The sequence below is a fragment of the Rhinolophus hipposideros genome (genome assembly GCF_964194185.1).
Source record: "Rhinolophus hipposideros genome assembly, chromosome: 13".
Classification (NCBI taxonomy): Eukaryota; Metazoa; Chordata; class Mammalia; order Chiroptera; family Rhinolophidae; genus Rhinolophus; species Rhinolophus hipposideros.
This window is the reverse complement of record NC_138059.1, coordinates 73,358,907-73,385,058: the sequence shown is the minus strand read 5'-3', so window position 1 is coordinate 73,385,058 and position 26,152 is coordinate 73,358,907. Positions and strand designations below refer to the sequence as shown.

Sequence of the window (26,152 nt, the reverse complement as noted above, 5' to 3'; positions counted from 1 at the left end):
GTGCTGGGGAGTTAAAAACCAATGTAGGGTTCCATAAATATAACTATGACCCGGTGGCCACCACAACAAAACTGTCACCATGACCATCTGGTAAGTAGCAAGAGGTCTCACAACAGACTGGGGTCTGGTATTACCTTGGGTAAGTCAAGTTAAATGGGATTATTCCCCAGATGCTTGAGACTTGGCAAAACAGACACACACACACACACACACACACACACACGCACACACACACACACACACACCCTTTCATCATTTTTCGTAGTCAATCCCTTAAGACAGAATATTTAATTTCATGGCTGATAAAATATGAGAAAAAGCACCATCATCAGCATATCTTTACCAAGCCCCTGGTGTGGTTATACAGGAAAGGATATCTGCAAACGAGCAGTAGAATGATTACAACACGGGGAAAATAACACCCATAAAGAATGAAGTCTCAGCTAAGAACCGAGTCATAAAAACAGACTTTCCAGAAACGAGGTACAGAGGAGGTGAGCTGGCCACACAGCAAAGAGTCGTCTTAGTGAGCAAACTGGAGGAAGGACCGTTGGCCATGCAACTAGTATAGACAACGAACCTCAGCGAATGACACTAAGACATAAGGGGGGCACTAGGGATCTTCCCGCAAATGGTCGTTGTTACCGCAATGTTATATCCACGTGCTGTTCACACATATCTGCACAGGCAAGATTCCTTTCATGATGGAGTATTTGAGAAAAATCATCTGATTTTCATTTGGGACTTTCAATACAGCTCATCTCGTATATAATACTTATGTTCATTCATCTACTCCCTTCTAATTCACGTTAGCCAAAAAAAGTATTGAGCACTTATTATGTGCAAAGCACTGTAGGGATGTTGCCTTAAATATATGCACATAAGAAAGACATCAGCTCCAAACACATCATCTTTCTTCTAGAATGAACAAGCTGCTGACATGCGGTGCTGTTCCCACAGGGTGTGGGCACCAAACACTTAGTTCCTACCAGCTCACGACCCCCATCTTCAGTGAAGGCCGCCTCTACCCCGTCAGCCATCTCCTCTCCATCCGCGTCCGGCCCTCCTTCTGTGAGGTCCTCTGTAGAGTGATCTGCGTTCTCTGACACACACTCATCTTGGATCAGCTCTATACTCTCCTCCAACTGCTTCTTCTGAGCTTCTGGGGGGGAAAAAGCAAATGACTACCTTGGGTTGCTCATGAGCCATTTGGATAAACCACGAAAACACAGCCTATGAAAGGTTTAAACTCTGTGGACTATTAAGGGTGTGAGGAAGACACGGATGAACTCAGTCATGGCAATCATGTACTTCGTGCATTTACGTGGAAGCATGTTTGTCTTTTAATGGAATTAGAGCAAATAGGGAATCCAGATGACACTAGTATGGAGACAAATAAACACATAAACACATTGATCTGTCTGGCTATGTATAGTCCTTTATGATAAGGATTTTCTCTTTGAGGAGAAAATACAGCAAAAAAGGGGAGAGGGTGAAGCAAAAAGCAGATAAAACACAGAACTTGTTTACTCAGAGGAGGAGGATGAAGAAAGCTAATTGACAAATTCCAACTAAGCGAAAAAGACAAAAACTCACAAAAAAGCACAAAAGCAGGTATGTTGTCTTTTAGACATGTTTATATATAAACAATCCTTTAAAATTTTAGGATCAATTTTGTTGGCAGATGTGGTTCACTGCCATGGTTAAGAATAAAATTCTGGTGTTACACGACCTGGGTTCAACATCAAGCTTTCTCCCTTAGGAGCTTTGTGATGATGTGCAAAGTAAAATGTTAGCCCCCCATGAGCCTCGGTTTTCTCATCCACACAATTAGGACCACTACTGCTTAACTTGCAAGATTTGGAGTCGTAAATCGAAGTGTCTGGTATAGTGATTTGCAAATAATAAGTGCTCAACAAATGAAGCATAGAAAGTCCTATGCAGGCTGTACAGAAGTTATTGTAAGACGTAAACCAGATTTTTTTTTTCTAAATCTAGAAAATTACCATCCAATTTAAATAGGGAAATAGGGAGTCAAAGAAAAAAAAAAGGTTTAATCTAAAGATGCCCCAAGTATTACAAGATAGGCAAATTAGGCAAAAGATATAGAGCCCTACACCCTGAATTTAACTGTTACGGAGCACATCATACTAAATCAGGTAAGTCCCACTGAATAGGACAAGTACTGCATGTGGAAGCTAAAAACCATGTTGTGAAAACAGAGAGTACAGTGGTGTTTTCCAGGGGATGGATGAGGGAGGATGAGATAGGAGAAGTTTAAGGATACGAACTTGCAACAACCTAATGCATGGTACAGTGAATACAGATAACAACCAGATTGTATTCTAATCATAAACTTGCTAAGAGACTGGATCTTAATGATTTCAACCACTAAAAAGAAAAGATTCCAGTGTAAGTCGATACAGGTGCTAACTGACACTACAATGGAAATCATATTACAATGTACAGAGGTACTCAATTAACATGTTGTACACCTTTAATTTATACAATGTCATATGTCGAATATATTTCAATAACAAATAAAAACAAACAAACAAAACCCCCAAAACAAACCGACAGAATTGCTAGGTTTATTCATCTCATCTTCCTTCCACACGTCACTTCCACAGTTCTAGACCGTGAGCCTAGTCTGGCCGACCTACACACCCATGAGGGGCACCCACAGGAAAAAGCTGGGATGCGCAGGCTAGCTGGAGCGCTGAAAGGCTGAGCATGCTCTGACGGGAGTCACGCCTTACCCTCTCCCTTACTGCCTCTCTCATCCATCACTGAGGTTTTGGACCTCACAATGGTTTGACTCCTTTGGTTTTGACCTCCCATGCTTTGTCCTCAGACTGTTTTCTGTACATTTCACCCAACTCCCTCACTTCTAGCCACTCTAGGTCACCCTGGTGCTCATTCAAATGCTCTGGCTCCCAAAACCTGGTGTTGGTATTTCAAGAAAGAGAAAGGAATGGAGGTTTAAGATTGGACAATTATTATTCTATACCATTGACCCTGGAAAGCCGTGGGAGTGAACTGCGTGGGTCCACTTATACATGGATTTCTTTTTTCAATAAATACGTACAGTACTGTAAATGCATTTTCTGTCCTTAGGATTTTCTTCATAACATTTTCTTTTCTTTAGTTTGTTTTACTGTAAGAAGACAGTATATAATACATAGAGCATATGTATGGGGAGCTTGGCGCTTTTAACCCCCTCATTGTTCAACGGTCAAGTGTACCTTGAAAACTTTCCCAAATTTTACAGCTTTTCCTGTTGTCACACAACAGCCTAGCCCATTCCCCCCCCTCGCACCCCCGTGTCTTTCCTTGAGGAAAGGAAAGTCTGTGAGACTGTGCCTCGTTGGGACTTTTTCTTATCTCAGTGGTTTACACCTCATGTCTCTCTGTCTGGTTCCCAAAAGATGGTTTGCAGCCAAAGACGAGTAAGATTTCCAGGTGGGAAACAACTCAAGCCAGGCGGAACCAAGCGGGGACCCCCAAAAAGAGCTGCGTTAGAAAGATTTGGGAAGGGGCCTTGCCCCCCCCTTCCCCCTGCCTGGGAAAAGCCGCTACTGGTTCTGGCTTTCCCCTCTCACTTAATTGTGAGAAGCGTCTTTAGAGCGATAAGATTAAGCTCTCTCTGCTCAGCTCTGTAAAACAATTTCGACATGTGATATTTGTCCCTCAAGGGAGTCACATATCTCACCTCAAGGACTTTCTGCTTCGGCTGTTTAAAGATCAACATAATTGGTTTGGGTTATTTCTAAAACGTGATAAATGAGTCTCACAGACCGTGTCAAAAACAGTAACATTCCCTGGTGTACTTACCAATAAAAAGCACCAGTCGGCTCAAATCTGGGCTCCAGTCTTTCATGACTGTGAGACCCCTGGCCTTCTGAGATTTAAACTGCATTGAGTCTCTGCTTGTTTCTTTCTTAAAAACTTAACCCAAAGCAGCCCCTTCTCGTACCCTCACTGCCCGTGTTGCACTGGACGCGACATTTTCCTAAAGCTAACCTTTCTCAATTTTAGGCCATTGTGTTTATTCTTTTGTTATAACACATAAATGGACTTTTGCTTAAAATTGACACTATACTGGAAACCTATTTGGTCTGGCATATCCATTTCTTCTCTGATGATTACACAAATATTTTTTCTCTGAGGACCATCCTTTTTTGATGTTGAAAGTAATACTTTTTTTTCTTTTTTCTCTAGAAACATCTCCGGCAGAAGCAGCATAGTGGATTTTCAGAGAATCCATGTAGGACCAGACCTAAAAGATTCCTAGTCCTCCTTCGACTTTGAGTAGAAGCCTGTTTCAGTTATCTCTGGGATGCAAGCTGACTTTTCCGAGCTTCCTAGCTGAACGTGGGGTCTCTCCCTTTGATGAACTGAAGCCCATATCAAATGCCATAGAATTAGTTCCACTGTAGTCTTCCCTTTTCTCATTAGTGTTTAAGTTTCCTGGAAACTTGAGCAATTGCCTTCAGAGGTCATATTGTCATACTCACAGGGGATAACACAGATGTCAACCTTTTGTGAAGTGAAACGTACAAGTCAATTTTCAAGAAATATTTTGATGTGCTGGGTACCCCTTACTGAATGCCTGATCCAGAAAAGAGATAATATAAGGTATTAGAGGGATATAGGAGTTGAGATCCATACTTTTGCTAATGACTAGTCCTATTAATGGTAATTTTCTTCTCTGCAAGATGAACATAAAAAAAAATCACAGAGTTTCTGTCTGCTCAAATGAGGAAAAAGAGGTAAATGTTTCTTAAATTATAGAGGCCACACAAACATGTTATCATAAAAGACTCAAAATAGTTCTTGAGTTGAATCTATAGTGATTACTTGTCCAGAGAAATTGTGGACAAAATAATTCATTACTATTAATCATTAAGGATCATATAATCTAAAAACAATGTTGGCTTTGACATGGCCCCTGAATTTCAACTTGGACAGACACAGTGTTTTAAGTTACTCTCCGGTTTTTGTATTAATATATAGTACATGTAATTCCTCTCAGGGCCTATTTCAGAAGCAGTGGTGTTTTAATATAGTTCATCGCAAAAAACTCTATAACTTATGCTCATGCATTCATTCATTAACTTAAAAGCTAAATGCATGGAAGACATTATCTGGGTTGAGAAAAAAGGCTTTAATTACAATGGTAATCGATTCATAAAAGTTCAATGGAACACAATCAGCATGTGCTTTAGTCATTTGTGACCATCACAGATTTTTGTCACTGCCTCAGTGGGAAGTGCTAAACAATGGAAGCTTCCATGAATAAAATCACACTTGTTTATTAAACTGCTGGTTCACAGTGTAATAAGCAATTTTGATCCAGTAATTATCTTGTTGAAATAGAAAGAAACAAAGACTCTTGTTCTATTTTTATGAGTATGTCATTTTACTTCTACTAGAAATGAGTATTTTTTAGATTCTTCTTAACTTTCTAACAGTCTCTTTGCGTAATTCGTTTCCTACCATCACTTTTACTTCTCATTGCGAGTGTGCATGTGTTGTGTGTGTGGATATGTGAGCGTGCACATACACACAGTTATGTTTCTACTACTAAAGCTCCTTTGGGGCAGAAACATTTTTATTTATCTTTGTATCCCTGGTGAATAACTCAGGGTCTTCCATGCCTGTTAGGTACTTGCTGAATATATTCACGAACTGTCGTGGAACTAAAACATGAAAATACATGTCTGGGTGTCAGAAGATCTTCATAATCAAAGCGGTTGTTGAATTTGGCACCATGGTAACAAGGAGAGGAATCTGAACAGAAGTTGGAAGAAACCTCTCTGCCACATTCTACACCACAGCCCCACACCAAAGCCAAGGCAAATGTGGGGTCTGAGAGTTTCCTAGAAGACAATCCTTTCTGTCTACAGAGACGAGTCTCCAGGAGAAGGATGAAACATGAATTCTCCCACCGCTTACGGGAGGCGGCTTCCTGTGAACCTCACATCATTCGGAGTCTCTGTTGACTAAAGGGAGAGTAATGGGTGACCATAGATTTCCTTTGTGAGCAAAGTGAGCTAGTTGTAGAATTTTTAAAAAGAGTGTATCAGGAACCATAGCAGCTCATGCCTACAAGAGCTCTCTGATCTTATGTAAATCATGGATTTCAGCAGAAAGAAAGGTTTATGTTTTTATGGCTGCAAGTTAGCAAGTCTTACACAATGCTGACCTTGCAATAGTCACTAACGTTAGACCCTGAAACACCCTGCAGGGGAGGCTTGTTATCTTTTTACAGGTGAAGAAACTGAGGCACACGTCCACCCAGTAAGGTGTCCACAGTCATTCAGCTAGTAAGGGTGAGAAATGGAATTCCCACTTCAGGTTTTCTGATTCCATAGCCTGGGCTGTTTTCGAATATACTGGGGTGCCAAAAAAATGCACACACATGACTTGTATTCATCTTTTGTCATCAGTATATATTGAGTATGACAATTTTAATACAGTTTTTTCCTTTCTTAAAATGTGTATACATTTTTCTGGCACCCGCTATATCTTTAGAAAAAAGGCCTAATTGGACACACTGAGAGTGCTTTGGTTCTCTTCAGTAACCAGACCATTTTAAATTCAAAAATGAAGGAGTCTGTTTAGTTTGGGGCATGTGCTGGAGCTGAACAAAGGTCATCAAAGGGAGAAGTACAAGCGACAGGTGAATGCTCTATGTAAGGGGAAATGCCCCACGCTCCCAGAAGCCAGCAAGTAAGAATGTGATTTTCAGTTTCAATCCTCACGTTCGACTATGTTTTCTGCACATCTCATTTCAATTTCAGAAGCTACACATGATTCAGAAAACAAGTTAGACTTGTTGGATTTATGTTCAAAGCATTTTTATTCAATTCAGTGTGCTGCATAGCTATTATCATTAATAGAACTCTGAGAATTGGTTGCGTTGGTAATTTAGTTTTTTGACATGCTGGTTTAATTGCTAGCTAATTGCCAGCTGAATTGTACTTAGCAGATGGTTGGAAGGTGTTGACAGGAAAACATCACATTATTCATCAGAGCCAAGCTAGTATCCTATAACCATTATATCAACTGTATTTAAAAAATTCTACATTACAGCTCTCTCTCTCTCTCTCTCTCTCTCTGTCTCTCTCTCTCTCTGTCTCTCTCTCTCTCTTTTGCTCTCTCTCATTAGTTTCAGGTGTACAAAACAATGTAATAGACATTTATACCCCTCACAAAGTGATAACCCCCCTCCCCCAATCTACCTGACTTCCTTTTTCTTACAGCACCGACTTGAGAAAACTTGCGATTGTAAATTCTTTCTATGCCCCTTTGAAATGTAAATATTTTACAATTCAGACGTAGTTTTCTCAAGATCTAGAAGCCATCCCCTTGAAATGTAATCATCAAGAAAGATAGGACCCACTAAACAATTGTCTATGAGTTTTTGTTTCATTTGTTTGTTTTGTTCCTTTGTTGTTTTCAGTTTTGTATCCCACATAGCAGTGAAATCATATAGTTCTCTACTTTTTCTGTCTGACTTATTTCACTTAGCATTATGTATAATCTCAAGATCCATCCATGTTGTTGCAAATGGCATTATTTCATCTTTTCTTATGGCAGAATAGTATTCCATTGTGTGTATATACCACATCTTCTTTATCCCATCAAGTACTGACTCTGGGTGGTGAACACACAATGTGAATATAGAAGATGTATTACAGAATTGTAAACCTGAAACCTAGGTTACTTTACTAACCATTGTCACCCCAATAAACTTTAATTAAAAAATAGAAAGAAAGACAGGACCCCTGTCTCCCAGTGTCAGTGGGAGCCTAACTTCCATTCGGGTCAATTAGCAAACACAAATGACAGAATCCTATTGACCCACCTCCCCACTCATGTCCTCCATTACTTTTCAACTAGCTTACTTCAGCATTTAGACATTCTCCTGCCTCCTACGTTCATAGTTGAGTCCTATTTCCAACCATTGCAATAGTCTTAAATAAAGTCTTCCTTGCCATGTGTTCATGGGCCCATCGCAAATTTTCTTTTCCCATCATCTGAGGGATAGCAGCCACAGGAAGGAAGCTCGCAGCAAGCATGGGTGGAGCTTTGGCTCCAGTCGCTGAAGACAACTCAGCCTCTTTTCCCTCCAAATTTTGCTTCTTTAAAACATTTAATTTTTGCAGTCCCACATGTTTACGAGATATGTTATGAAAAACAGCACTCTTCTGTTCCTCAGCACTACCTGCTCCTCATTTTCAGCTCCTTACGTCTTTCCACTCACTTAGCTGATTCTTTTCAATAAATGCCCGCACATTTCTAAACAACATGTTTATAGCACCAGTTCTTGGCCAGTGTTATGCTGTATCTGTTGGCACTGTAGTTAGGAAGCTGAGGTTCACACAGCCCCTACTCACTTTCCCTCCTATTTTCCATCTGGGTTTCCTTCTACCTTTTCCGGGAGAATTTCTCCAATTTCTCTTCCAATCCCATACTGTTATTTATTCGTGTCATCACATGTTATTTTCTAAAAGCTCTTTTATCTGCCCTCAGAGGACTCAGTTTCAGTTTCATGTGCTTATTTCGTGAGTGCAATATCATCTTTTTCTTTTGGAGGGTATTCATCAGTGGTTTTATTTATTTATTTATTTATTAAGTTTTATTCTTCCTGCATAATCTCTGATTCCTCTAATTTCTTTTTTTTTTCCTTTTTGGTGTTTGCTTTTTACGTTACACCTTTTCTACTCTCTGGGGATCCTTGTCAGTTCACATAAACAGTAGGGTTTAAAGGACTGATGGGAGGTTTGTAAGCACTGGGGATACTGTCTCTGCAGGGTTATTATCTAGTTGGCTATTTCGTTGGGTGGCACCCATGCCAGCATCTTTAAATCTTCCCTCTAGGCTGCTCATGTTTCCAATGAAGACCTCTTCTGTGCCTGCCAGTAGTCTGGGTACCAGGGGTGGGGTGAGAACACTTGGAATTTCTACACTCATTGTATAAATTTACCCTTCTCTCCCTGTTTTCAGCTGTTCTCCAATGACCAGTCCTGAGCTCTGCCATTTTAGCTATTCTAGAGGAAACTTCTCCAGGCTTCTGCTGGATCAGGAGAAGTTGGGAGGACAGTAGAGGAATCTGTTTCTTCAACAGACTTTCAGCCACTGACACCCTCTTTTCTAGAGGAAGACGAGGCCTTCAATCGTGACCCTTTGAGAGTTCTGTGGTTAAAAGCGCCTCAGATTTCCAGGAGGAGCTAGCTGGGTTCATTTCTCTATCCGCTGTCCAGCGCCTAAGATTTTGGCCCCATTCTCTTTAAGACTAGGGGTTTTCACCTTTACATCCGTCATTACTTTCACACAATTTCAGGAGGGAGCAGAGCTCAATTCATATGTTTAACCCAACATCTTGACAGAAACATCAGCAATTTGACCCAAAGTGTAAACGATAGTAAGATTCTCAGAGCAGAAACCGTCCTGTTACAGACGGCAGCGGGAGCAACGTTTTCCACTCTGAGTAGCATAGTCTGTGGTTGAGAAACGGCAGGATGAGCAGGGTTCCAGTTGCAAAACCCAATTATAGGAGAAGCACATGAAGGCACACAGATATTTATCTGATGAAAAGGAGGCCTCCCACATACTATGACCACCATTGGACTGCAGTCAAGCTGAACATCGGTGGGCCAATTACATCGAGTCCTATTCAAAGATCTGGGGAGGGTGAGACTATTAGAGCTCCTTTTACATATTTAATTGGCTGTAACATTCACAAGTGACTAGACGTCAAGCTTGGTCTCAGAGGACATAGAAAGGATAACTGAACCAAGTGAAAGCAAATTACATTTGGCTCAGGTTGGGGAGAACCTGTGTCCTAGGAGCCTGAGACACAAGTGTGGCTGGGACCAAGCGAATCATATCTGTGTGTACATCACTGTACAACGGTGTCAGCGCACCGAGACGTGCCCGCCATGGGTACCGTGCCTAGTAATACTGAACCTTCAATTTCTCAAAAGAAGTAGTGTTTGCAATATTCCATTTACTTGTAATGGTCCAACTCTTGGACATTAATGTACTGAAAAAAATCTTTATGTTTTACTGATCGTATGGGCAGGACGAATTTGTCCTCGGGGACTGTGGTTCGTGACCTTTTAATGCTTAGGTCTGACATTATCGTTATCATTATCTACTGTCATTGGAATTGCCTAAGTGAGACTGGCTGGTCATGTATTAGACATACCCCTGAAAACAAGTGGAACGAAATAATGTCTAATCGCCTATTCACAGCAGAGATTCTATGCCTGAAATTTGATTTTTTTAAAAATATGGTTGCCCATGGAGTAACTGTACTCATTGTATGACATCTGGTCTTTAGTTTTGCTTGTTTCTCCTTTCACCCTTTTGGGTCATTTAACATCACTGTGTAAACCACACATAAATTGTGCTATCCACATGTGGCAATTTGTATGGGGTTCTTTTGAACGAACCATCCAGGAATGAGGCACAATTATAGGCTAAACTGATATGAAGTTGCTCTGTTGTTTTCAATAACCTACACAGTCACTCTACCCCAAAGTTGTGTTATTTGGATTAGCCAATGGAAAACAATAACGTAAGCATGGCGGATTCATACTAGTCATAATCTAAAAGTTGGGAATACATTTGAGGCCATAATCCATTCCTCTAGTTCACAGTGTGGGGGCTTGAGCTGGAGAGAAGTGAAAGACGTGCTCAGTGGAGCCCGGGACAGTGCATGGTGGGGGGAGGGTGTTACAAAGGAAGAGAAGACATGACCTTGTCCTGGTGAAGTTTCCAGTCTCAAAGGAAGAGTCAGGATACCACACAAATATCTATTCAAAGCAATCTAAGGTACAGAGAATCCAAAATGATGTAATTACACATCGTTACAATGACTTCTGAGAGCTTAAAAATTCACTTCCAATAAGATGGAGAAAACAGGTGATACTGAGAAATAAACTCAGGACAAGCTTTGTATCGGCTGGCTTTTCCCAACTTTTGTTTGTTATTCTCCATCTCTTCCTTGCCATTACTTTTATGCTGGACACTTTCATTGTCAGATAACTATGAGTAAATTGGGAATGGGATGTCTATAACGGTGAGAATAAGCAGTCAATGTTAGCTACCAAATAATTAGCTTGCAACCCAATACGCATTAATGTGAGTGCCCCAGACATTTAATAAGGAGATACTGAGTATTTTAAAGAATTTTATTACATTTCTATAATGTAGTGTTGACTCTTTCCATATGACCCTGATTTCTTTTCATAAGAAAAATAGAGAAAATGACCACCTGTCTACATGAAAGCAAATACCGTTCAGGAGACAATTACTAAGAGAATGCAATTACAAATTAAATAATTCCATTTTCTTCCTAACATGTGAAAGTAAGAAAGACGCAATTATCAAAAGACTAAACCTAGCATTTGAAAAATAACTGTCTCATGCCTGGGAAAGTTGATGCACGTACAAAAATAAGGTGACAGCCTTTCACGAAAAGAAAACGCAAGCCCTGAATTGTAGTGTTACGTTTACAAAGGGTCTTCTAAGAAGAGACTGTGGAAGGTCTTATCCATTGCAGGAAACTGGGAGGTATAATATGATGGAATAAGTATCACATTTTTCTCTTTGAGGTGATTTATATTTAAATGAGTCCTCCACAATCCTTTAAACTGAAGTGCAAATTGGTTATCAAAGTCCTTTGCTGGAAGGGTTGTTTTACATAATAATGAATTTCACAGAAGTTCCTCAAAGGAAAATATTGATTTAGGCACAACACAGGGTCTTTCAGCTACAGTAACACTTTAGATTAGTGCCACAGACAGCATATGAAAACCTTTCTAAAGTCTGCATTTCTCTAGTAGGAAGTGTGGGCAGCGTGTCTTTCCCCAGCAGAAAATGTATTTAAAAGAGAAATCTCTCAATAAGAATGATGGTGTCCTTTATCGTGTCTCATCCATATTAACTGAAAACATGCTTGGGAGAGGCTGCCAGGTGCTGGGTCCACGCACGGGCTGCAGGAAAGGAGTAAGAAACGCCATGTGCCTATATGTCCGCGGTACGGACCCCAGAGCTCTCTGATCACTGAGCGTCCCCTCGAGTGATGGCTGTGCTACAGGACTGCCCCAGGCTGCTTTCCCACGCCCTACGGGGCAACATCTCCTACACCAGAAAGCTGAGGCGAAGGCTGTGGTGGGTGACACTGGAACCCAATTTATTTCTATCACCCCTCACGCGATGCGGCCACCTCCTAGCTGGCTTCCTGCACCCTTGAGCCCCATACGCCTAGTAACATAAGGGAAGCTTGGGTCGTCCCCTCAGGGACAGGACACCAGGGCCCTTGTCCCAACCAGCGCTCCTCAGTGAAGAGCTACCCAGGCAGCCAGCCCTGCCTCAGGGACATTCTGGGCCAGGCCCTGGGGATCCTGAGACTGAGGCTATAAATGGCCTTGGGTCACTCACAGACCTGGGCTTCTGACCTAATCTCTCACTAACTAGTTATGTGGCCCTTTGCCTCTTTGAAACTTTTTTTCTCATCTGGGAAGTGAGGAGGTTGGGTTTGATAATGGCTTTTGAAACTATTATTTATGTTTTTTAAAGTGACACTTTTAGCAAGCAAAGTCTTACGCTGAATCCCAAGGGACAAAATAGATGTAGGTCATGCCACCCAGTGGGGAGCAAAGGCTGGGTTGCAGGAGGACGAGCTCATCCACCCCCGGGCTCCCTTCTAAGCTCATGTCATCGCCAAGGAATCTGGTGGCATCTGGGGCCTGCAGGGCACACTTGTCAGACTGTCTACTAGCTCATCTCTAAGGCCCTCCCAGTTCTCCTTGTCTGTGATTTAAAACAAAACATCTGCTGCCAAAGAAAATGGACATTAGAATGGGATGAGAGTCAGGGTTGATAACGCAGAGAGAGGAGGACATCATGTAAAGAATGCAATCAGTGACTTGGCCGGGGGTGGTCCCCCGGGGGGACGTTCTGCAACTGGGTCCTGAAGTTCCTTCCACAGGGGTTGGGCTTTGTAATCATGGTTTTGAAATCTGTTAAATTTCACTGCAGTTAATTTACTGAGATGTGAATATTACTCTAGCCTGACAGTGTTGTTATTTCATTAGTTCATTTTCTTAAAGGCTACTTGATACTGCCCAATCAACTTTCAATATGGTCCAACTATGACTTATTATTAGCATCAAAATACTTTTTGTTTTTTTCTTCCTTTTGTTAAGATATGAATTTTAGAGACATTGCTTCCTGTTCTCTAAAAAGCCAAAGATCAGACATGGTTGCCACTCTCGCTTACGTCCAGGCCTCCCTGGCGGAGCCGCAGGAAACTGGATGAATGAAGCTCAGCCCCAGCCCCAGGCCCTGCCTGCCTCGGGGATTGACAGCATGTCTGGATGAATTCCGACCTGCCTGTGGCCTTGGAGCCTTTTCACTTACCTGCCTCGGCCTTCTGCTGCTTCTCAATCTTCTCCAGGCGCCCTAGCAAGGAGTCAATTTTAGTTTTGATCTGGGTTAATTCCTTCTTGATGGTCTGTAACTCGTCTGATTTCACTGGAAAAGGGGGAAAAGGACAGAAAGCAACAGAAAGTCAAAGGCTCCACGGCTCACTTAGAACACACCTTGCAGACACCCTGTGTTTTCCCAAGACGGTGCCAAATCACGTTGGATGCTCCCAGTTCCTCGTGACTTCCAGAGGCCCCGGGCTCCCCCACGATGGGGCCAGGTACAGCTGTTCTCCGTCAGGTGAGCATTTGACATTGTGTCTTTTCACTGAAGGTTATGAGAAGGGATAGAGGGGCCTCAAAATAGTTCCTAACTGACTACATGATCCGAACCTCAGTTTTGGCAAGCAGGAGAGTAAGTCTGCACCGCCAGGGAGTCAGAGTGAGGCAGGGTTTAATCACGACAGTTGTGTGAACACTAATTTCTGGATGCTGTTCTAATATATGCTTTCAGGCAGTGATAATTTCAGTCCGGTTCTTTGGTCATTGACTGAAACCAGGATACAACATTTGTCTTCTAAACAAATCTCTTAGATGCTAGAGAACTTTCTCCAACTTACAGAAATTTGGGGTTCTCCTGGGTTGGGCATGCTCGTTAAGCCCTGGGGCTGGAGGGAAAAGGAAGTCACTCAAGTTCCCACTGATATTTTCTACAGTAATGGTTCCCACTCCGGGTTTTCACTGCTTAGCATGGTTTTAAAGATCAAACAATGGGACTGACATAAGATTGACCACTTTTCATTTTGTTAAGTAAAGATGTTTAAAACACCAACATCCTGTTATCAACTAGAATAATTATGGAAAAAAGGGCTTAAGAAAAGGACAATCTCATACTTACAAAACAATAATTTAAATGAAATATGTTTATAAAAAATTCACCGCACAGTTCTTATTTTCTCATTTGGATGAGAGCCCTTGGAAATGTTGTCCCAGAACCCCAATGACAGAGCCTGAAGGTGTCACCATGCAACAGCTACACCTGCCTGTGCACTTTCCTTAGATGGGTTTGGGGTGTCCATGCCTCAGCAAGAGCTGCGCTCAGGGCCTGGGACACAGCTGTTGATGTCAACGATTACTCTTCTCAGTCCCTTTTCCTTTCAAGTTTATAACGATCTCAGCTTGTACAGTCCCCGGAACTTTTGGAAGAAATGGAGGATTTAACTTGATTCTTTAGTTTTCAGGAAGTTTATTATAAATAATGAAAACAAACTAAATGCAATCTATGCTTGCTCGAAACAGAGCTACTTGTCAACTAAGATATATGATATAATATATATGATAAATTATGCAACAATATACATACACTAATTGCTCAAAGGAAGAACAGATTTTTTTCCAATGGAAAAATGAGAAAACATTTTCCATTATAAAATCAAACATTTTTCATAATTTTTTTTAACTTATAATGCAAAGTAGTTTGCAAAATAAAAACTGTAAGAATCGGGCATCCCATGGAGTGTTCCCATTATGAACCCAACTGCCAACAGAGCACAGTTTAAACTAGAGAATTGCTCCTCATGTCAATTATTTCAGACATAAAAGTGCCATTGTTGAACTGCAGCTAAATTTGCAAAACATCATCTGTCACAACTGCAAATTGATTCTGCTTTGAAGAATGATTTCCATTCCTTTTGATGAAAGCATGTCATGTAGTTTTACTTAAACCTATCAAATTTGATAGAAAATATCTTATCGTATAACATGAGCTTTCAGTGCAGGAAAAATGGGACCGTGGCTGGAAAGTCACAGAATAGATTTCTTAGGAAGGGGAACCACCCCTCCATCCAGGGACGCAGCTGACTAATTTAAATTTATTTATCTCCTTCAAAATCATAAACAAATAAGCCCCAGATGCCTCACTGTATAGAAACTACGTGACAAACCAACCAGAAATCTGTATTCACCAAGTAGGAACATCTACGTGTCCAGGGCTCCAATGTTTCCTTTATGTCTAGACTCGTCTAGCACTGTAGGAATGCTCAAGATCAAAGCAAGGTCGTTATAAAATAGGGGTCTCATTAATGAATACTCTCCAGGCTCAGAGACAACCAGCATGGGAGCGGACCGGTTCTGTCCCTATGTACTGGCCCACCAGGACACAGTGGGTCTGTCTGCAGCCGTGAGCAGGTTGCCGGCCCCTTTCTTGGAGCAGGTCACGGAGAGCACTCAGATGGACTAGACGGCCCTGTGCTTTCCTGCCTGGCGTCCAGGTGGAACTCCTGGGATGAGTGAGCCACCTCTGTATCTGACAAGCTTCTCTCTCTCTCCTTTGCCTTTCTGCTACTTTTTGGGCCCTGTTAATTTCTCTCCTGTGTGGCGGGTTACAGCAATTCCCTGTCTGTTTTTACTGACTCTATCCAATTAGATGTGTATATTTACAACGACAAATTTCTCAACTTAGAACTTTCAAAATCTTAGCAACTTTGATTTCTGATATTTTCCCAAAAACAAAAGTGACTTCAGGATTAAGATGAGCCTTAAGTTCCAAGGAGCTCTGTCCATTTTCTTTTCATTGGGCTCTTGCTTTTCTTCTGCCTGGTCTCTTGTAGTGCCCTCAAAGTAATGTTTCTCAGCCATAAGCCTTCCTACTGACACTTCCAGATTGTCCCCATATCTATGAAAGAAACCCAGAAATCCATGCACATGCACAAACCAACTCTTTAAACTGGTATTCAGGGTCTGCTCCAAAGTATAGCTCTAGGTATGTTTTCCCTTTCTTTTCAAAGCAGTCTTCAGTTAGTGCTAATCAAATAGTAAGTCTGATAGGCTCTGGTTCTGGGAGTCACTTGTCACCACTAAGATTCAGGCTCGTCATCTCTGTAACTTCCATCCTCTACCTGAGGCCTCTTCTAAGACCTGACTGAGGCGAAGCCCACAAGGCACCACGCCCATAATACCCGCAGGCCCCACAGTCCTAGGAGCAGGAGACACTAGTTTCGCTATGAGATGGTTTTTGTTCTTTACATGCTTACCCCAGCGAAGCCTCCCTCCCTCCCTCCCCCGAATATGTCTATCAAAACACCGCATGCCTTTGGGGGTTCGTTGGAAGTCCTGCCTCTTTTATGAATTCTTCCTTCGCCCAGCAGGCGAGGCATGTCTCAGCTGTCACGCATCTAAGGGCATCTCACGCTTCCTGCTACACACACACACTACTTGTGGATGTTTCCTTTCGAGTCTACTCTTCATATTCAGCTGTACGCTCCTGGTGAGGGGCGATCTGATCAGACATTGACTTGCGGGGCCATGCTGTCGAATGTGTTCTGTGTTTGAATAAGCGCCTTCTCTTCCTGACGAGGCCCCTGTAGCATGAAGTCCTGGGCTTGGAGGTCTGCCCTCCTGAATTAACAGTGATAGGCACATGTTTAAGGAGAGACCCTGACTCACGTTAGTACCTAACGGAAACTCTCTGTCTTCTCATCCTAGACCAGACCCATGAAAAATTAGTCAGATTCATGATTAATAAGCTATTCTGGTCTCTGATAATACAACGAAAGAAGGACTATTGGACAGTTGTCTGAAGCAAGACATATTAATGGATTTACCCCATCATAGGCTCTCTACAAGGAAACTCTGTGAACGGAGAGAGGGCATCCAATTCCTGTTTTCCCTCCAGTCTTCCTTGCCTCCCTCCCTTTTCCTTCCTTCTTCCTCTCTCTGCATTCTTAATAGAACTTAGCTCAGTGTCTTACACATAGTGAGACGTTAGAAAAATGACAAAAAATGTGTAGGGATGTGTACATGTCGGTATGCTCCGTGCCCACCCATTTCTGCCAGACCAACAACACAGCTTATTGAAAGCCATGGTGTGCCTGCCGGGCACCAAACTGGAGCTGACTGTCGAATGCTGAGAGAGAGGAGCAAACGGGAAGTAAGGAAAGAAAATTCCTGTGGAAATACGCCTTAGGCAGAAGCACTTTGATAACTGAATAGGAAAGAACACATGCCTCTGGCAACAACCCTTTTGCAATTTTCCCCAATTCTCCCTCAATTCTTCAAACTCTATCCTCCTCTTTAAAGACACATCCTAGTTAATGCCTTTGTTTATATAGCGCATTAGATAGCGAGGGTGAGGAGTGTCTGTTTCCCTAAGAATAATACTGAATACTTTTAATCAACTTGCTGTTATACAATTGTTATATAAAAGTCCCCCAGGAACTTGGGAAAATTAGATCTAATTACTGAAGACTATGAGAGTTGCAATTTGCAGTTATGAGTGTTAGAATCAGAGAAAACCACTTCAGTTCCCGGGCCCCCAGCCACCTCCCCTCGCCTCCCGTTCTGCTGTGTTCCTTGATGCTCTGCAGCCTGGTCACAGAGCTCGTCACCCCTGCCTGGTATCTGTCTTCAGGCCCCCACACCTCTGCTCATCTCCTCCCCCTGGTCATGCTATTTAGTCCTTCAATGCCCAGCTCAAATGCTGCCAAACTGAGAAGTCACCCTCAGCCCTGGGGCTGTCTGCTCATCAGACTCATCCTTCTTCCTCAACTTCATCCAATGACACTGAAGGAACATTCATTCCAGCGTCTCTCTCCTTGACACGAACCCAGGAACTGCTCTGGGTTTTGAACGCAAGTGTCTAACTTCTTTACTCAACAATAATTATGGAGACCCAGGAGCAGAGCATACATTAGCAAAGGAGAGAGACGACGTCCCTGAGACCATGGAATGCCCACGGAGGGGTGGGAGACGACAATACCCAAATGCATATACTAGATAGCTCCAAAGAAATATACACACATTTTAAGAAAGGCAAAAGTTGTATTAAAATTGTAATATTCAATATATGCTGATAACAAAAGAGGAAGACAAGTCATGTGTATACGTTTTTTTTGGCACACCGGTATATACACCTGTGTATATATATATATATATATATAATTTTTAAGGTTTGCAACTATTTTATTTATAAGTGTACATTTGACACAAATAAACACCGATATATCAAAGCCTAGTGAATAGTAGTGTAACAATATGTATCATTTGATGGTTATAGTGTTTTAAACAACAGACTACACTGTTTCAAACTATAATGAACACACCCACACACATACACACACACACACACGGATAGGGAACATAATGCAGACAAAAGTTTAGAAGAGATCTGACTAGGGGGCGAGACCTGTCATTTTAAAGGGTGGCTAGGGACAGTTTCACTGATTAGGTGACATTTGAGCAAAGTCTCAGTACGAGAGCGGGGCTGGGGCACGAGTGATGGGACTGCCTGCGGGTAGTGGGAGGGACACGGTGTGAGGCAGAGGGACGATAAGCACAAAGGCCTGAGACGCGTGTGCGTGGGGTGTCTCCGGGACAGCAGGGAGGCCGGTGTGACGGGAGCGGGACGAGTAAGTGGGAGAGGAGCTCAGGCCAGGAGCTCCACTGAGAGAAGGGGCGCAGGGGTATGGAGACGGCTGTGCAGAGTCTTGCGCTAAGAAACCACTGTGGCTTTGCCTCTGGGTGACACGGGGCTAAGGGCCACATTTGTAGAGCATCCTTCTGACTGTGAGCGTGAAAAGATGAGAGTGGGCAAGGGTGGAGTCAGTGAGATATCCCTCAGAGGGCTGTGGAAGTACCTCAGGGACAGATGATGGAGGCTGGATGGGACCAAGGCAGTGGCGGGTGGGTGGTAAGAGGTACATGGGACCCGCGGCTATTTTAAAGAATGATGGCCAAGGCTCAAGAGGCTCAGGTTGAGGGGAAGGTCCGGAGGTTTTAGACTTGTTAACTGTGAGATGCCAAATACAGGTGATAAGCAGGCCGTTGGGTACAGGAGTCTGGAGTTTATGGGAGAGATCAAAGGTCGGAAAATAAATGTGAGAGTACCGAGTTAGAGATGGTTTTTTAAGTTAATACATAGGATGAGTTTGTCCTGCTACACAGCTGAGGCTTCCCGCATCACAGGTGTTTTAGTCACACTATTTTCGAAAGATAAAATGTCGCGTACCCCTTTCCTCTACATAAATTCTACAACAAAAAACTGCAAGCAAATTACAGACCAAAAAAAAGCACACTGTCATAATAAAAATCTGTGGCTGTCCAGTTGAATATAAGAATTCATTTTTCCATGAGTGGTTATAGGGCTTGAATTTAGAATTATTCTTCAAGACCAGCAAAATGAGAAATGGGGGGAAAAAAACCTAACAAAGTTCTTAAGATAAATTACTTCAGCTTGTTTTCAGACACAAGGAGAAGCTAGGAGTCAGGTTACATCATACCGATAATCTTAAAATATTTTTCCTAAACTGTCACTGTAGTATTTCGGTTAGGAAAAAAGAAAAAGAAGTCGTATTAAACCATTTCATACTGTCTCTCTTTAAATAGCTCATCGATTTGGTGACACATATTCTCATATTCTGATACAGTCAACAAAGTCACGTCTGGGCCTCTTGCTGTGACATGAGATATAGTCTGGAAAGGAGCTATCGCACATAGGATGATACCATCTGCCGACATGGAAAAACATGTGCCGCTCAGATTTACGTGGCGAAAAACATTCCGATTCATTTTGGTCATCCGCAGTTCAAGTGTCTTCACAGAGAAATAAAGACTTCTCAGCTGCCTGTCCCCATCAGTGATTCTTAACGGAGGGTAACAGCCCTGGAGGGGACATTTTCAATGTCTGGAGACAATTAGGATTGTCACGACTCAGAGAGGGTGGTGCTCCTGGCTTCTAGTGGGCATCTGGTCTACGTGTCCTACAATGTGCAGATCGGCCTCCAAAGCCACACCAGAGACTCACCCGACCCAAACGGTCTCAGGGCCACGCCTTAGAAACTGTGCTCTAAAGAATCACCTGCTGTTCCTCACCAGCACCCTGCTCACTATGAGCTTCATAGAAAACTTAAAAATGTTTGCAACCATGTGGACTTTAGCAATGATACAACTCTTTTCATTTTTTCCTCCAGCCTTTGATAACTTATTTACATAAAAAATAAAGGAATAATATAATTTGCATAGACCTTAATTCATCAATCACTTTTACAAACCCTACATCATCAGTAAGAAACCTGAGAACCTGACAATCTACATGACATTCTCAGAGCCGTATAACGACTTCACATAATGACTTCATGGGATAGAATAGTCTGAACAGGTAGAGTTCAGGTTCAAATGTAGGTGGGTCTTCTTAGTATAAACTCAAGATAGTCTATAACTAGCTTTCTTTTAGTTACAGCATTTCTAAAGATGTAGTTCATAGCCAACAGTGAAATGGGTGAAAAACACAAAGTAAAATGCGAAAAGCAAAAATAAATATTGGTGACACATATTCTATAAATATGTAAGATTAGATGTGCATACAAATAAGTACAACATGAGGCAGATGGCCTTACATCCCATAGAGGGAAGATAGGTGAACAATAGGAAGATGAATGATTGGTCTGAGTTAGAGGACAGATGACGCCCTTGTAGCAGAGAAGAGTGAAACTTGTTTCGTCAGACTGGCATGACCTGAGTGGGACTTGGAGTGACCCTGTCCAGGTAAGCCAGGACCAGCGTCGGGGGTGGGGAATTGGGAATAGAAGTACCACACCTGGTATATCTTGGGAAGTGCACAGAAGAGTGTGGATTCTTACCTGGTAAATGGTAGTCATTTTTAATTTTGAATGAGGGATTGACAATGCAGTTAGTTTAGAATAATCCTGCAGCTGGATGTGGGATTAATGGGGTTTAGGAAAGACATAGGGTCAAGACAATGAGTTAAGAGGCTGCTAGAGTGGTTGAGGCTCTGCTTATTAGGACCCGATCTCGGAAAAGAGCAGAGAAGAAGAAACATGGGTAAGAAACGTGACTCAGATTTGTCGATAGGACGTATTGCTTACACCCTTTTATAATCCCACAGAGGAAAGATTTGACCCTTCCTGAAGCTGTCAGTGGAGTACAAAGGAAAATGTAGGACTGAGAAAACATCTTCGATGACAGATATTGTTATTTGCCTTTCTTCTATTTTAAAATCTGGTTTTGTTAAGGAGCCACATAAAAGCTTAGTGAGAAGGCCCAGCAGAGAGGCTCACAAATGCATGTATTTATTATAGATACATTATAAATGTTTCGGTTGGGCTGCTGTGTATCTAATACCAGGTTGGGATTTGAGCAGGGTTTCCTACTCTCTTTATAAAATTTCCCACAACAACCTATTGGATCCACAGTATTATTGTTTCCATTTTCCAGATAGAAAATAGAGGCAGACGGGGTTAAAGGAACTCTCCAGGGCCACAGTAACAGTACGCTGTGGAACATGGATTCGTCCCAGGCCATCTGACAGCAAGGCCTCAGCGATTCTCCACCTACATTCAGTCTCCCAGAAGCAGGAGCCTCTGTGGTTCTTTCCTTTCAAATCCACCCGCCCTTCTCAAGTCAATTGGGTACCCTCGGTGAAGACTTGTCTGATCCCTCTGGCCAACAGGAATTCCCTTAGGACCTGAGAGCAGAAAATATACTTTGCTCAGGATAATGGATGCTGATATTAGCATTGCTTCTCTGACTGATGCTTTCACTCCATATTTAAATCACAGGCTATTTTGGGGGAGAAAAACCCAACCCAACACCACTTCCTTAATGTGGGGGTAGGTTTTCAACAACTATGTCACAAATTCAATTGAACTGTCTTTAATTTCCTGTTTGGTGTCACCTATTCTGTTATTGAAGGGCATTGACAGGACCCCCCCAAAGGCATCGAAACCTACTAAAGTTTTCCTGGTGAAACATTAGAATTTAAATTCATTATTTAAAGACATTGATTGACTCGATTATCTTTCTCAGAGGGCACTGATTTCCCCCACTAAGAAACAACAGCTAAAGCTCACAGGTATGCCTGTCTTCTCTGCTAGAAAATGTCTCCTACCAGCATCACTTCCTCTTGGTCTTATGATGCCACGTTGTGGGATGGGACAAGCTGATGACAGTCCTAGTTCAAGATGATTTGAAAAGGGATAAAACCAGCGAGTGACAATCTAACTTTTAAAAGAGTCATCCACTTTGGACACTGATCCCTCTTTAACATTGGAAAATTATCGCATTAGTATATTTTTTCTTACGTGGTTTTTCTCCTCAGCGGAATTTAGTCATATTAAAAATTCTGAAAGAGGAATGGAAAATAGCTCAAGCTGTACCATGGACAACGGTGTTTCTAGTTGCTACAAAGACTGAGGAGTGCTTCTGGCACTTCGGGGAGGCCAAGTGCTCTTCCAGCTCAGAACACTCTCACGCAACGTGGGATTGCTGTGTCCAAGGGCCCAGCATCGCTCCCACGGATAAACTTTGTTTTAAAAGTGAACACAGGGCAAAGAGGCCATAGACGCTTAAAGTATTTCTATTTCAAATTAAGTTAATATTATTATGTGGGAAAAGTCTCCTATAAGCCAAGCAGGCCATTCAATGTTCAATTTTCCACAGCAAGAACCAAATTCAAGAACTTTCTTAGCTTTAGACAATAACATGAGAGGACATAGGACTCTGTTTAGAGATTCCCTCAGTAACTCATTTTCTTTTATTACTATCACTCAAAAAGGGAATTCCTATTTATCTACTCACGCAATAGATAGATAAATGGGTAAGTAAGGACACAGGGATCTGCGAATGCTATTTAATTTGCTATTTAGGTAATATTAGGTAAGTCTAATTCTCAGTCACATTCTGAGCAGGCCATACTTTTGTCAGTTACCAGAAGCCTCAGTGCGTTCCTGCTGCCCCAACTACTGTCTGCACATTCTCGGGTCAAAGTATTTCCACAGTGATTCCGTCTTAGTATGTCTGATGGTGCTAAAAAGTAAAGGGCAGTGTTCCAGTAAATCGAGCATACGGCGGTGAGAATGAGGTGGTCTGAGTTGCATTCTCGGCTCTACCATTTACTAGTTTAGTTACATGGCTTTGCATTTACTCATCAGTAAAATCGGGTGAGAGTATTTGCCTTAGTTCCCTTAAAGGGTTGGGGTGCAGAGTAGCTACAAAGCCGCTACAATGGCCTGGCAAACTGCACTGGCTTCTCCCTCCTCTCTGGTCTTGTTCCAGCCACATTTCCCTCCCTCGCTTGGCACACCTCGCTGGCTTCCTTGGTGTTCCCTGACTTCCAATTTTAACATGTCCGTGGTGGTCGTGCCCTCTGCCCCGCCAGCTTCAGAGCGCACCCTCTCACCTCTGCATTTCCTCCAGGTCTCTGCTCAAATGCCACATCCTCTGAGACGTGCTCATAGGACTATCCTGAGAAACAGATCACTCCCACTTTCTGTGTCACTTCGTTTTACCTTATTCTTTGAGACAGTGACAATCTACCGTGAAACATCTCACATTTTCATTTGTTTGCTTACTGTCTGTCTCTTCTCCGCTGGAATGCAATCTTAAAGCATGCAGAAAACGTTGCTCTCCTTTCCTTATGAATAATATTGTGATAACAAATTCAGGTTTTTCCTGAGTCCATCTATGTAAAGATTTAGAAGCGGGTTTAGTTGGAAAGTTTGTGTCTCTGCTCTTTCCTAGTGTACCATTACGTGAATACTGTTTGATTTTGTATGACCTTAAGTATGTTTTCAGACAGAACTCCAATAACGACTTAGAGCAGTACGTCAAGTTACGCTTTTAACATCTCTACTATATACTTCGCCTATCTTAATTATCCCAATGAATTTTCAAATAGTCAAACATGCACTAATTTTGCATAATGTGTCTCTGAAAAGACAGTAGGTTCCACTTCTTCAGAAGTGGAATTGTTTATTCACATTTCAGGACTGTAACATGTCACGAGATAAGGGGGCCAAGAGTTCATTATCTGTGCTGATGAAAGAGCTTTCAGACTGGTCCTGAGTGGTTGCCCGTCATGTTTGTGTCTCTCTCCCCCTACAGTGTACTGTTGTGGAAAGCAGATGCCCTTTCTCAGCCAGGTTACATGTCTCTAGTCCTTTGTACACAGCAGACACTCCATAATTATTTGATGAATTTATTGATAGTAGGCATTTGAGCAATGATGTGCATCCCCACCCTTCTTTAAAAGGGAACAGAATCAAGGAAGTGACTTACATTTAGAGCCTGATGAAGAAGACCCACTGACGGTTGGTCTCGATCCCCCTTTCATGGAAAACACTCCTTTTCCCCGGCGAGTCGTGGTGACAGCCACTCTGGGGCGTTTCAGCGGGATTACGGCGCGGGGAGGTGGCGGCACGCGGCCATGGTAATCGAATAACCTTCACAAGACACAAACACCGTGAGAGTTGGCGTATGCCCCATGTGCCATCAAATGTGTGAAATGATTAAGAGAATGGCCTCGTACAAAATGCCAGTAAAGGGTTTTCTGTTATCGTTGCTGTGCTCTCATATTCAGAAACAGGTATTTATTGGAAAATTCATTTTTCAAAAGAAATGAAAATCTAGTCTATATGGACATTAGCATGTGACTCTCCCACGTGAACTCATTTGGAAGGTATGACAGGACCAGGGGCTTTGCTCCCAGGATGCCATGCGACCCACTCAAGTCACGCTGACCTTCCTGCTCAAGGCTCCTGCTTTGCTGGGTTGAACAGATTTACCCTTCTTAAGAACAGAAATCTTCCTCTTACATATCACACTTATTAGCACACTAGTCTGAAGAGAGGAAAAGATTACGCAGAATCGGGAACAAGGCAAAAAAATGTTGTCTGATCAGAAAACAGCTCATAGGGAAAAAAAGAAATTAGAAGTGCGACTCAGATAGAGAAAAAGCCGTGAGAGACAGATGAGCACGGTGCCACACCTCTCTCTCAGGACTTTCTAAGTAAGGGAAGGCTCCTCTGATTACAGAAAAAAGGAGACTGAGTTGGAGTGAAATGGCGTGAGCATGGGGACCAAACTCTGTTGTGGTGGGTACTGGTGGGCAATATCCATCAGGGTATCTTTTTATTATTCTGACCATCTGCTAGATGTGCACATTGAGAATAGAGGTAATTGTGTAGTCAGCTACTGAAAATTTCTCCAACAAAGAGGAATACCAATGAAACTCTTAGAAGCTTTTGCTAGAAAGTGAAAAATGATATTCACCACAATCAATGCGTTTCCATTAGACAATGAGAGGAATAAGAGTATAAGAGTATTTACTCATGTATATAAATATGCAATTCACTGTTTCAAAAGCTTCATTTTATACGGTGTACACACAGATGACAAAATTTTGTGTGATTGAACACATTTGAGAAGCATAAAAATGCAGAGAAAAAATATGAGGGTACATATACTCATTTATTTTTAAAACGATTTGCCAGTGAACCAGATGTGTTATTATGTTATCCATTATAAAGAAAATAGTATTATTGACTTAGAAGGATGATAGTTACATAGTTTTCTGTGACACCATTACACAGATTAGGTTCTCATAATTGCTTTAAAGCGGTCAATAAAAATAACCTAATACGAAAGTCAGAAATGAGAAAACCAGAACAGAAAGAAAATGCAAAAAACCATTTATAATAGGTTATTTCATAATTACATCTTACTTACACATACAAATGAAAGTGGGTCAATTCCTTTGTGGAAAGTAACATATGAAATACCATAACAATTAAGATAGGCTGGTTTCCAAATATTCATTCATTCATTTTGGGAAAAAGTAGTATATAAACCACACTTAAAGCAGAACCGAGTACAGGAAGGAATGTCTCTAGCATTAGAAAGCCAAAGTGTTCAAC

General features: G+C 42.0%; 1 protein-coding gene across 19 annotated transcripts in view; it reads right to left on the bottom strand.

The window, feature by feature from the left end:
• RALYL (RALY RNA binding protein like) overlaps positions 1–26,152 on the bottom strand; it is a 498,623-nt gene that overhangs the window by 22,004 nt on the left and 450,467 nt on the right. For 14 of the 19 annotated variants that reach the window (XM_081069856.1, XM_081069851.1, XM_081069858.1 and 11 more), the window contains 3 exons: positions 24,516–24,679; positions 13,441–13,554; positions 990–1,162 (listed from right to left, as the gene is read on the bottom strand). In XM_081069856.1, the coding sequence (XP_080925982.1) occupies positions 990–1,162; positions 13,441–13,554; positions 24,516–24,679 (451 nt within the window). The remainder of the gene's footprint in view (positions 1–989; positions 1,163–13,440; positions 13,555–24,515; positions 24,680–26,152) is intronic. The other 5 variants (XM_081069849.1, XM_081069848.1, XM_081069847.1 and 2 more) reach the window with 2 other exon arrangements.